The sequence below is a fragment of the Oryx dammah genome, unplaced genomic scaffold (assembly GCF_014754425.2).
Source record: "Oryx dammah isolate SB20612 unplaced genomic scaffold, SCBI_Odam_1.1 HiC_scaffold_26, whole genome shotgun sequence".
NCBI classification, from domain to species: Eukaryota; Metazoa; Chordata; class Mammalia; order Artiodactyla; family Bovidae; genus Oryx; species Oryx dammah.
The window spans coordinates 41,928,414-41,941,782 of NW_024070210.1; the positions used below are offsets into that span (position 1 = coordinate 41,928,414).

General features: G+C 38.6%; 2 protein-coding genes across 2 annotated transcripts in view; one reads left to right on the plus strand and one right to left on the minus strand.

Annotated features, from left to right (window-relative positions):
* FGF7 (fibroblast growth factor 7) overlaps nucleotides 1–2,151 on the plus strand; it is a 67,875-nt gene extending 65,724 nt beyond the window's left edge. Inside the window, exon 4 of the mRNA XM_040226488.1 lies at nucleotides 959–2,151. Within this exon, the coding sequence (XP_040082422.1) occupies nucleotides 959–1,153 (195 nt within the window). The 3' untranslated portion in view covers nucleotides 1,154–2,151. The remainder of the gene's footprint in view (nucleotides 1–958) is intronic.
* Nucleotides 1–13,369, minus strand: part of FAM227B (family with sequence similarity 227 member B) — a 226,116-nt gene that overhangs the window by 139,381 nt on the left and 73,366 nt on the right. The gene's annotated exons all lie outside the window — the stretch shown is intronic.

The following is a 13,369-nucleotide window of genomic DNA, read 5'->3' on the forward strand; positions in this document are numbered from 1 at the left end:
CATGGATTTGATCCCTGGGTTGGGAAGATCCCCTGGAGGAGGAAGTGGCAATCCACTTCAGTATTCTTGCCTGGAGAATCTCATGGACAGAGGAGCCTGGCGGGCCACAGTCCAAAGTGCTGCAAAGAGTCAGACGCAACTAACTTAGCGACTGAGCATGCATGCATGCAAGGATCCTTCTAGCTCTAAAATTTCATTTGCACTTTAGATACTTAAAATATAAAATTTCCATCTGTCAGCTCTTTTCGTTAAAGTCCATGCAGTTTGCACTTTGTTGATATGAAAATTCTTGTGAAAAAAATTCAGACTTTTGTTTATCAACATCAATCTCACAATGAAGGACTTTGACTTGTAAGCTTTCCCATTGTTCTTGCTTTATTACAATACAAAATATGTAACAGCTTATCCCACTATAATACAGTATAACTGACTTTTCTTTTGTATTCCTGGCATAGACAACATAAAAATATAAGTTTAACTGAATGAATGACAAGTTGGATGGATGATCAAATTAACTTTTAAATTTTCCACCACTATCACAGGTAGTATAATAGTAAATGAATAAAAGTTGTAAAAAATGACTTCAGCTGAGGGAAGGAGTATGTGTGTGTGCTCAGTCAGAGGATCTGTTAATTATATAAAAATCTCAATGTTAGGAAAAGAGTGACTTGGGCCTAGTAATATGAGAGCTGCTAATTAGAGGAAAATAGCTCTTAAGAATACTAGCAACTGAGTGCCAAAAAGCAACATGTTTGGAACTATGTTACATAACTAAATGTATAGCATTTTAGCTTTGTAAAAAATTTGATCTTTTTTCAAATATGCTATCCAACAAATTGCATTATTCTTGATCAAAAAAGTCATGTAGGTTTTAATTTTACCAAATATTATGCTTAGTCTTTGTTTGAGTCCTTCTAACAATCATTTGGATAATGTTGTTTGTTGTTCTTCATTGTAGAAAGAATGTAACGAAGACTGCAACTTCAAAGAATTAATTCTGGAAAATCATTACAACACATATGCATCAGCTAAATGGACACACAGTGGAGGAGAAATGTTTGTTGCCTTAAATCAAAAGGGGGTTCCAGTAAGAGGGAAAAAAACGAAGAAAGAACAAAAAACAGCCCACTTTCTTCCTATGGCAATAACCTAATCATAGATGGCATATAAGAAACCAGTTCCAGCAGGGAGATTTCTTTAAGTGGACTGTTTTCTTTTTTTATCTTTTTTTTTCTCTTTTTAAAACTAACCAAGAAAGGCTGGAAAACTACTGAAAAACTGATCAAGCTGGACTTGCGCATTTATGTTTATTTTAAGAGACTGCATTAAAGAAAGATTTGAAAAAAATATACACAAAAATCAGATTTAGTAACTAAAAGTTGTAAAAAGTTGTAAAACTGGTTGTACAATCATGATGTTAGTAATGGTAATGTTTTTTCTTAAGTTAATTTACCCTTAAGAGTATGTTAGATTTGATTATCTGATAATGATTATTTAAATATTCCTATCTGCTTATAAAATGGCTGCTATAATAATAATAATGCAGATGTTATAATAATAATAAGATGTGTCAGACCTAAAGGCTGCTGGAATGATCTGTCAGATAATCAAGCCAACACTAACTATGGAAGATGAGCAGTATTTGAATACGTTCTAGTGAAAAATTATGAACCACTCTAATTAGAAAAGAAACAAGTATTCTCAAAAATTCCATCATGGAAATGAGTCAAAGCGGTAGTTTTATAAAAGTATAGAATTAGAACATGCTTGTACGTACCAATTAACAAGAACAAAATTCGTAATGCTGCTCCAATTGAAAGGGTATTGCTTACAGGATGTTTTAAAAAATCTTGTATATAAAATAGCAATAATGATGATAATACTGTATTTCATCTCACTCACCACAAAATAACATTTATAATCCCTAAAAGTAAAATTCAAAAATCTTTTATGTTTTTTTGAAGTAACATAATCTATCTTTTGTATAATTCATATTCGGGAATATGGCTTTTAATAATGTTCTTCCCGCAAATAATCGTGCTTTTCTCCTCTGGTTACAGCATTAAACTCTATTTTAAGTTGTATTTGAACTTTACTGTTTTGTTATTTAAGTTTATGTTATTTATAAAAAAAAAACAACCTTAATAAGCTGTATCTGTTTCATATGCTTTTAATTCTAAAGCAATAACAAAACCGTCTGGCTCCACTGCAAGTCCCCCTCCCCCTTGTGACCAACATCAAGTCTAGTACACAGCAGTCAGGCCAGCAAATCCTGGATGGCAGACAAAAATGACAGCCTGCAGCATTTCTTACAATAGACGTCTCAAAGGGAACAATACAAAAATGTGAAATATGTTTTGCGACATATTCTTGTCAACTAAATTGGATCTTATAAGTAAAATCACTGCAGATAAAAGGAGCTACAGGATTTAAAAGTTAAGCTTTGTTTAAGTTCATGAGAAGAAAAGTAAAATACTTTTAAAATATGCATACTTAAGTTAGTAGTTTTTCTAATCTCTAGAAATCTCTGCCATTTAAAATATGCCAGTATGGAAAGTTGCTTTCTTATTGAATGGGGAAGACACAATGTCTGAAGTGGAGTCTATAGTTAGGGATTTGAGACTCTGAATAGTAATCAAGGCTTGAGGTCAGGCTATATATGATGGACTTATTGGAAAGATAAATTTCTAGTTCATAATACTTCCATTAGAAGATCTTCATAGTACTTTATTGTTCAATAGAAGGCCAACATTTATCTAAGTTAACTGGTGATATGCTAACAATGGTGGTTTTGATTTCAAACTATTTGTCATTTAAGTCCCTTTATTTCATACAAATATCTCATAATACATGTATAGGTAAGAGTTACATGAAAAAGGCTAGGTCAACAGAAATAACAGATTCATTTGATTTTCTTGTGGCTCGCCTACATGATGAGGCTGTAGGAAGCTATGAAGGATTGCCTGTCCTCAGGTATACTCTAGGGAAATGCCATGCCTAATACTCTTTATTATTTGACTCCAGGGCCTTGCTAACCTAGGTTCCTAGATCAGGCTTCTGTGCCCGGTGTCTTGGGAACATATCAAGAGAAGAAAAGAATCGATGTTTCTCATTATTTGTTTTCCTTACTGCCTAGCAGAGTGTCTCTACCCATAATCAATTTTTTATATCAATTCACTCAAATGTTTAATATCAAAGCAAATTCATAATGAAACTAATTTTAACTAATTTTAAAAAGTTAGGGTGAACATGCATTCCCAAACCTGAACCCCCCTCCCACCCCCCCTCCCCACAACATCTCTCTGGGTCATCCCCGCGTACCAGCCCCAAGCGTAAAATAAATAAATTAAAAAAAAAAAAGAATAAAAAAATAAAAATAAAAATAAAAACAGAAGTTAAAAAAAAAGTTAGGGTGAAACATGGTTATATGGAAATTTAAACAGAAATAGTGTGTATGTATATAAGCTATGAGCTATATTAGGATCAAATACTCTGACTAGAGTTATACTGATGAACAAATTATAAAGCAAGACTGAATTAATCAATATTTAGCAGTAAATCTGCTCCAGTAGTGTTTCTAGAAACACTTAACAATTCTTTATCCTCCCCCCTTTATTTATACTTAATGTGCAAGTTTTAGAAAATAAAATTGGTACTAATTACATACACTTAGAATTCAAGAGTCTTACAACTGCAAGGAATCTTAGTCCTTACTATTCATTTGTAGACCAGGGAATTGAGATTGTATTTTAATAGATCCCAAATAACACAGCAGGTTAGGTTCAGAGCTGCCACAAGAGTTGAGCTCACTCAGCTTCTTGCTCTTAGATGATAACAATTATTAGTTAATAGCCTTTTAAAAAAAGTATTCCTATAGAAATATAACCTTTACATTTACATGCAAATGTGCCATGTTTGGGCAATTCACTTGATATATAATAATTAGTCTATACTGTGATGATTTGAATCAAAAGGAGGAAAAGAATGAAATTTCCAATTCTGATTCCTATTCAATTCTTACATGCACCTCTTTATTTACAAATGGAGAGCATTGTGCAAATTAGCCAGATAAACAGAGTAATCTTTTCTAAATATTCTTTGAAAGAGAAAGCTGGTTAAATACATTGGTTTTCAAGAATTAGGAAGGAAAAAAACTGAATAGTTAACAAAAGAATAAAAAATATATTTTCGATATAGTTAGTGAACTAAAATATTTTTACATAAAAATGCTATAATATAAATTATCAGGCTTTGAGCTGGCGAAAGTTCAACTTAATGACAGAAAAGAAAGGATGCTGGATATCAATTCTTGGTTTCCATCTCTTGGTGTTTGCCCCTTCTGGTTCTTAAAGAACACAGAGTTGGCCTATGGAACTGGCTGTGCGTGCGTCAGTTGCTTTAGTGGTGTCCAATTCTTTGCTACCCTGTGGACTTAAGCCCATTAGGTTCTTCTGTCCATGGGATTTTCCAGGCAAGAATACTGGAGTGGGTTGCCATGCCCACCTCCAGAGGATCTTTCCAACTCAGGGATCAAACCTGTATCTCGTGCATTTCCTGCATTGCAGGCAGATTCTTTAACTACTGAGCCACCTGGGAAGCCTGGAACTGGCTGTACTAAAGGCAATTCTGTGACCACAAATACCCTAAATCAATTCCTCTCAAATTTCCTACTGAAACACCAATCATAGTAGAGGTAGAGAATGAGTCTAAGGAATAATGAAAAGGTATCCCACCAAAGACACAAAATTTCTTGAAAATCTTTCTTAAAACTCATGTGATTTTTACATTTTATTCCATAATACACTTATGTCTGCTTTAATATAAAATTCACACAAGTGGAAAAAAGTGAGATATCAGAAAGATGTATAAGTTTTATCATGTGGCTTCATTTGCACTACTATGCTACTGCCATATACCTAGGCATGAATAAGACACAAGAGAGCCTGTACTTCACACAGTTCAACTTTACACACAGATGACACTTGGTTAAAGAAAACCAAAACTTTATCTATTATAAAAGTTTACTATGAAGTACAGTGACATTAAAAACATTTAAGGACCAGTATGAGTGGTTGATGCCATCAAGGTTTTGCATTCATCATGTCAGCAAATCTGGAAGACCCAACAGTGGCCAAAGGACTGCAAAAGGTCAATCCTCATCCCAATTTCCAAGAAAAAAAGTGAAAAAATGAAGTAGCTCAGTTGTGTCAACTCTTTGCGACCCCATGGACTATAGACTATCAGCGTCCTCCATCCATAGGATTTTCCAGGCAAGAATACTGGAGTGGATTGCCATTGCCTTCTCCAATTCCCAAGAAGGGTAGTAGATGCTACCTACTACCAAAGAAGATGCTATCTATCACACAACTGCATCCATCTCACATGCTAGTAAGGTCATGCTTAAAATCTTGCATGCTAGGTTTCAGCATTATGTGAACCAAGAAATTTCAAATGTCCAATCTGGGTTTAGAAAAGGAAAAGGAACTAGAGATCAAATTGCCAACATTTGCTGGATTACAGAGAAAGCAAGGGAATTTTAGAAAAATGTCTATCCCTGTTTCATTGACTATGCTAAGGCCTTTGACTGTGTGGATCATGACAAGCTGTGGAAAGCTCTTAGAGAGACAGGAATACCAGACCATCTTACCTGTCTCCTGAGAAACCTGTTTGTGGGCCAAGAAGCAACAGTTAGAACCGTATATGGAACAATTCACTGGTTCAAGATTGAGAAAGGAGTACGACAGGACTGTCTGCTGTCACACTGTTTGTTTAACCTATAGGCTGAGTACATCATGAGAAATGCTGGGCTGGATGAATTACAAGCTGGAATCAAGATGTGGGAGAAACATCAACAATCTCAGAAATGCAGATGATACCACACTAATGGCAGAAAGCAAAGAACTAATGAGCCTCTTTTTTTTTCTTTTTTTAAATTAAAGTAATTTATTTTAATTGGAGTCTAATTACTATACAATATTGTAGTGGTTTTTGCCATACATTGACATGAATTAGCCATGGGTTTACATGTGTTCCCCATCCTGAACCCCCCTCCCACCTCCTTCCCCATCCCATCCCTCTGGGTCGTGTGAGTGCACCAGCCCTGAGCACCCTGTCCTAATAAGCCTCTTGATGAGGGTGAAGGAGTAGAGTGAAAGAGTCAACTTAAGACTGCTGCTGCTGCTAAGTCGCTTCAGTCATGTCCGACTCTGTGCAACCCCATAGATGGCAGCCCACCAGGCTCCACCATCCCTGGGATTCTCCAGGCAAGAACACTGGAGTGGGTTGCCATTTCCTTTTCCAATGCATGAAAATTAAAGTGAAGTCACTCAGTTGTGTCCAACTCTTCACAACCCCATGGACTGCAGCCTACCAGGCTCCTCTGCCCACGGGATTTTCCAGGCAAGAGTACTGGAGTGGGTTGCCATTGCCTTCTCCAACTTAAGACTAAATACTAAAAAAAACTAAGATCATGGCATCTGGCCCCATCACTGCGTGTCAAATAAATGGGAAAAGGTGAAAGCAGTGACAGATTTCCTCTTCTTCAGCTACAAAATCACTGCATATGGTAACTGCAGCCATGCAATCAGAAGATAATTGCTTCTTAGCAGGAAAGCTATGACAAACATAGACAGTGTGTTGAAAAGCAGAGGCATTACTCTGCCAACAAAGGTCCATATAGTCAAGTCTATGGTCTTCTCAGTGGTCACATACAGTTGTGAGAGCTGGACTGTAAAGAAGGCAGAATGCCAAAGAATTGATGCCTTTGAACTGTGGTGCTGGAGAATACTCCTGAAAGTCCCTTGAAGAGCAAGGAGATCAAACCAGTCAATCTTAAGGAAGATAAACCCTGAATATTCACTGGAAGGGCTGATGCTGAAGCTGAAGCTCCAGTATTTCAGTTATCTGATTCGAACAGATCAATCACTGGAAAAGTCCCTGATGCTGGGAAAGATTGAGGGCAGAGGGGAAGAGGGCATCAGAGGATGAGATGGCTGGACAGCATCACCAATGCAATGAACACGAACTTGGGCAAACTCTGGGAGATGGTGGGGGACAGGATTCCTGGCATGCTGCAATCTAAGGGGTTGCAAAGAGTTGGACATGACTGGGCAACGGAACAGCAACAACAACGAGTGGTTACCTGTCAGTCAGAATATACCACTACTCTATTAGAATAGACTCAGGTCACCATGACTAACTTGTGGGCACCAAATGATTATCAGCTTTGAACATTTCTACAACTGCCTTAAAACAGAGTTTTTAGAGAACACCTATTAATTGGTCTGTCTGGTTTGAGTTCTTAATTCATATCTTAATATGATATAGTTCATAAAATCTTCATGTCTAGCCATTTCAGCACTGTTGCCAGGTTATTCCTTTTTTTAAATTTAATTTTTTAATTGAAGTATAGTTGATACACATTATGTAAGTTACAGGTGTTCAATACAGTGATTCATAGTTTTTGAAGATTATCCTCCACTTATAGTTATTATATTGGCTATATTCCCTGCCTTGTAGCTTATTTTAGACAAAACAGTTTGTATCTCAATGTCCTACCCCTCTATGGCCCCTCCCCCAACTACTTTTTATTCCACTCCTATATTTATTCAGCAAAGCTGCTGCTTTCAATGAAGGTAATATTCCTCCTACATATTTTTCCACTCATCCTCTAACTTTGAGTGGCTTGTCTAGAAAATATACTTTTTCTTGAGTTGAGAAGACTTGATGGGAAGCAACAGAGAAAGTCCTAGTCTCTTTCCAATAACTCCTGTATTTACTCTCACCTGAGAAACATTTCAGTTTCCTTTTACTTCCTGGTTATTATATGGTTCCAATTTCCAAATCCTCAAATTGAATTTATGAAATGATAAAAATTTATTTAATTTTCATATAAATAGAGCTTGTATTCTAATAACTGAAATATGAGATGAATAATAACATTTATCTTGAAGATTGAAGGCCTTTTTCTTGACATATCCAGTCAGCCACGTATTAATTATCTATTGTTATATAACAAATTGTCCTAAAACTTAATGGCTTAAATTGCCTTAAGACTTTAAAACTTAATGATTTAAAAATGATTTTAATTATCTCATAGCTAATGTGGTCAGCAACCTGGGCAAGGTTTAGCTAGGTGTCCCTAGCTAGAATCTTTTGTAAGGCTACAATCAAGGTGTTGGCCATTATGTCCTCACTAGTTGTGGGTTTGAGATACCACTTCTTAATGACATAAACCTTGCCAAAGCTCCATTTGCCACATGGCAGTTTGTTTCCCACAGAGCAAGGAATTAGAAAGAATAAGAGAGAAAGAGTGCCCCAAATGGAAGCCACAGTATTTCATAGCCTAATCTTCAGTACTGTTCCATCACTTCTGCCTGTATTCAAGGGGAAAGAATTAACAAAGGTAGACAAACTAGAAAGCAAGAATTATTGGAGGCCATCTTAAAGGCTGCCTAACACAAGTGTCATAAACAATGATTTTAAGGTCATTGCCATAGAGACAGGCTTCTCTAGGGCCTCAGTTCAGTTCAGTTCAGTTCAGTCGCTCAGTCGTGTTCGACTCTTTGCAACCCCATGAATCACAGCATGCCAGGCCTCCCTGTCCATCACCAACTCCCAGAGTTCACTCAGACTCACGTCCATCGAATTAGTGATGCCATCCAGCCATCTCATCCTCTGTCGTCCCCTTCTCCTCCTGCCCCCAATCCCTCCCAGCATCAGAGTCTTTTCCAATGAGTCAACTCTTTGCATGAGGTGGTTAAAGTACTGGAGTTTCAGCTTTAGCATCATTCCTTCCAAAGAAGTCCCAAGGCTGATCTTCAGAATGGACTGGTTGGATCTCCTTGCAGTCCAAGGGACTCTCAAGAGTCTTCTCCAACACCACAGTTCAAAAGCATCAATTCTTCGGTGCTCAGCCTTCTTCATAGTCCAACTCTCACATCCATACATGACCACTGGAAAAACCATAGCCTTGACTAGACGGACCTTAGTAGGCAAAGTAATGTCTCTGCTTTTGAATATACTATCTAGGTTGGTCATAACTTTTCTTCCAAGGAGTAAGCGTCTTTTAATTTCATGGCTGCAGTCACCATCTGCAGTGATTTTGGAGCCCCCAAAAAATAAAGTCTGACACTGTTTCCACTGTTTCCCCATCTATTTCCCGATACTACCTATTCACATAATCTCCCTAAAATACACTTTGATGATGTCTGTTGTCAGTTAAAGAATCCACATTAGCTGCTCATTGCATATTGGGTTTTCCAGTACTCTTGCCTGGAAAATCCTACGGACAGAGGAGCCTGGTGGGTTGCAGTCCATGTGGGCGCTAAGAGTTGGACACGACTGAGAGACTTTACTCTCACTTTTCACTTTTATGCATTGGAGAAGGAAATGGCAACCCACTCTATCGTTCTTGCCTGGAAAATCCCAGGGACAGAGGAGCCTGGTGGGCTGCCGTCTATGGGGCTGCACAGAGTCGGACATGACTGAAGTGACTTAGCAGCAGCAGCAGCAGCAGCATATTGTGTTTAAATTCTTTAAAATAACATCCAAAGCTGTCAAGCAATTGGTTTCCTTATCTGTCCAATCTTCTCACTGTTCACCATAAACCTTATAGTTTAGTCCACCGTGTTTATTCCATTGTCTTTCCTTCCTCACTAGTCCATAATTTTTTAAAGAAGGATCCTATTTATTTTTTTCACTTACATATCCCAAGCACCTTTAATAGTATCTGACACAGAGTGAACAGTCAGCAAATATTCACTGAATGAATGGATAAACCAATTCTAATTCAGTGACAGAATAATAAGCACACCTCATTACAAAGTGTTGTTCCAATTATTTAAGCAGTATATAAATGTAGTTGTTGTAAATGAAGAAAAATGTACCTTCGTGGGGTGGGTTCAAGATGACAGAGTACTAGGATGCTGGACTCACCTCCCCTCATGGAAATATAAAAACTACAACTACATATAGAATGATTCTCACTGGGAACTTGCAGGATGGCTCTTCCACAACCAAAGCTGTGAAGAAAGATTCACACAGAATCTTGTAGGAAGGGAGGAGAAGTGATCTGGTCAGGACTTGCATCCCTAGTAGAGGGTACAAAAGACAAGGGGCTATGTAACAGGCCCAGGGATTCTTCCTGAGGAGTGAGGGGTTTTGAGACAGGAGGGAAGGGGCAGGGCACAACCATAGCCATTCAGGATACTACATAAACTGGTTAGAACACCTTAGGCCCAAGATGGCAGAAAATTTGACTTCCAGTAGAACTTGAGTCTTATTATATGCTCACTGCAATACATTAGCATGCTAAATAACACACCCACAGATGCCATGACAGTTCCCAGGCTGATCATAAAAGGGTAAAAAGTGAGCAGTGGCCCAATTCCTAGAAATCCCTGCCCCTTCCCCCCAGTAGTAGGAATAATTCTTCCACTCATTAGTCTAGGAAATTATCCAGCTCATGCAAACTAACCACCCCATATTTTGGGGACTCTTTAACCTGAGAAGACCTACACTCTATCTGTGGAGTGTGTTGTTCCCAGGACTGCTCTCACCTTCTGAGATAAACTGTATTCTGTCTATGAAATGTCTATCTGCTTTCACTTTACTATGGCTTGCTCTTGAATTCTTTCCTTCATGGAGCCCAAGATCTCTACTGGACAGCCAATCTCAGGGCCTCACCCAGGACCTGACCACCTTCTCATGCCCCATTTTCCTGCAACCTCTTGCTATCACTTAGCCTCTTACTGAATACCATATGTGCCGAGATATAAAGAACCTGAGGTTCATTAAATGCTGAAATGGGTGACATGGTTTCGGTTAAAATATTTTGGGTTTGAGTCCCAACTGAGGTCCAATTGGGTTTGAGTCTTATTCTAAATCAAAGACTGTGGGTTCAAGTCCTAGCTGAAGTGTGACTGCATTTGAGTCCCACCTGAAGGAGTGCTGGCAACCACTGCCAGCATGCCAGCAGGAACCCGGTGCACACACTTGGGAGGGAATGAGGGTAGCTCCAGGGAAAAGAATGCCACTGCCAGAGAGTACATCCCTGCTCACACAGAAGGCAGTGAGACTAGATCCAGGGAAGAAATAATGAACACCCTTCAGCATGTTCCTGCCCGCACAGGGTGAGCCAGCTCAGCAGTGTGGCACCAACCCTTCTGGCCTGACTCAACCTCTAACCAAAGCAAGGACACTGAGGAAAAGGGAAACCAGCACAGACGTGCAACCCCAAGGCCTCAGGTCCCAGCCACTTGGAGGAGAAATCCTGGAGAAACCCCTCTCTCAGGGCTCCTGCACCAACATATTGGACCTTATCGCGAGAGAATGGTGATGGCCACCGAGCAAAGGAGAGGTGTCAGGTTGCACTTGGCTTTCGCTCCAGCCCCTTCAGCTCTAGCCTTACCTTGCATCAAGGTGGTGGCTGCTAACACACCCCAGGGAAAAATTTGGCCCTTGATCACTTCAGGTACAGCCACCCATGAAAGCCACTGGCCATAAGAAGACTGAATAGGGATTTTCCCACACGAGTACTCACCATTAAGATCAAGATAGGTAACTGTTTAACCTAATTTCACAGAGACAGAAATTTAAACAAAATGAGAATCAGAAGAATATTTTTTCAAACAAAAGAATAAGAACCACACCCCCCCAAAATGCTAATGAAACAGAGATAAACAATTTACTTGATAAAGAATTCAAAGCAATAATAGTAAGAAAATTATTTGAATTTGAGAAAAGAATAGGTGAACACCATGATAATTTTAAGAAATAACTAGAAAATACCAAAAAGAACCAGTCAGAGCTGAAGAATACAATAACTGAAATGAAAAATACATTACAGGGAATTAACAGCAGATTAGGTGGCTTCCTTGTGTCTCAGTGGTAAAGAATCAACCTGCCAATGCAAGAGATGTGGGTTTGACCCCAGGGTCAGGAGATCCCCTGGAGAAGAAAATGGCAGTGACTCCAGTACTCTTGCCTGGGAAATCCCAAGGACAGAGAAGCCTGGCAGGCTATAGTCCATAGGGTCTAAAAAAAGAGGCAGAAGTGACTTAGTGACTAAAAACCAGCTGACAGGTGATATAGAAGAACGCATGAACTATCTGGAAGATTAGAATAATGGAAATCACACAATCAGAATAGCAAGAAGAAAAACAAATTTCAAAAATGAGAATAGCTTAAGAGCTCTGGACAACATCAAGTGTACTAGCATTCACATTATAGGGGTCCCAGAAAGAGAAGAGAGAGAGGAGTAGAAAATGTATTTGATAAAATTTGTTGTTGTTCACTCACTCAGTCATGTCTGACTCTTTGCGAACCTATGGACTGCAGCATGCCAGGCTTCCCTGTCTTTCACCAACTCCCTGAACTTGCTCAAACTCATGTCCATTAAGTCACTGATGCCATCCAAGCATCTTATCCTCTGTTGTCCCCTTCTCCTCCTGCCTTCAATCTTTCCCAGCATCAGGATCTTTTCCAATGAGTTGGCTTTTAGCATCAGGTGGCCAAAGTATTGGGGCTTCAACCTCGGTCCTTCCAATGAGTATTCAGGATTGATTTCCTTTAGGATTGACTGGTTTGATCTCCTTGCAGTCCAAGGGACTCTCAAAAGTCAAATAGGTTCATCAGTACCATCTCTTCCTTCTTTGTGGACTTCTTTTCTACCATTTATACTTTGAATATCCCCTAGGTGCTACCTCCTTCTTCTCTCCTCCCTCTTTCCCAAACCGTCCATGCAATGACTTTAGTCCTGTTCTAGTTCTTCTCCATAGCTCCAGACTCTTGAATGTAGCTGCTTACTAGACATCTCCACTCTGATGTCCTTCTTCCATTTTAACCCCAATGGCCAAATCTGAGCTTCTGTTCAAAATTGAAATAAAACCAAAAACAAATGAATAGACCTAATTAAACGAAAAGATTTTACACAGCAAATGACATCAATAACAAAACAAAAAGACAACGTACTCCATGGGAAAAGATTTGCCTGCTAAAAGTTAATAAGCAAAATATATAAGGAGCTCATATAACTCACTGTCAAAAAACCACCTGATTAAAAAATGGGCAGAAGACCTGAATAGAAATTTTTCTAAAGAAGCCATATAGATAGCCAACAGGCACATGAAAAGATGTTCAACATCATTAAACCTCAGAGAAATGCAAATCAAAACCACAATGAGATATTACATTCAACTTGTCAAAATGACTATCATCAGAGAGACAACAAACAATAAATTTTGCCAAGGATGTGGAGTAAAGGAACTCTTGTACACTGTTGGTGGGGGTGTAAATTAGTATAGCCACTATGGAAAAGAATATGGAGGTTCCTCAAAAATTAAATCTAGAACTACCATATGATCCAGAA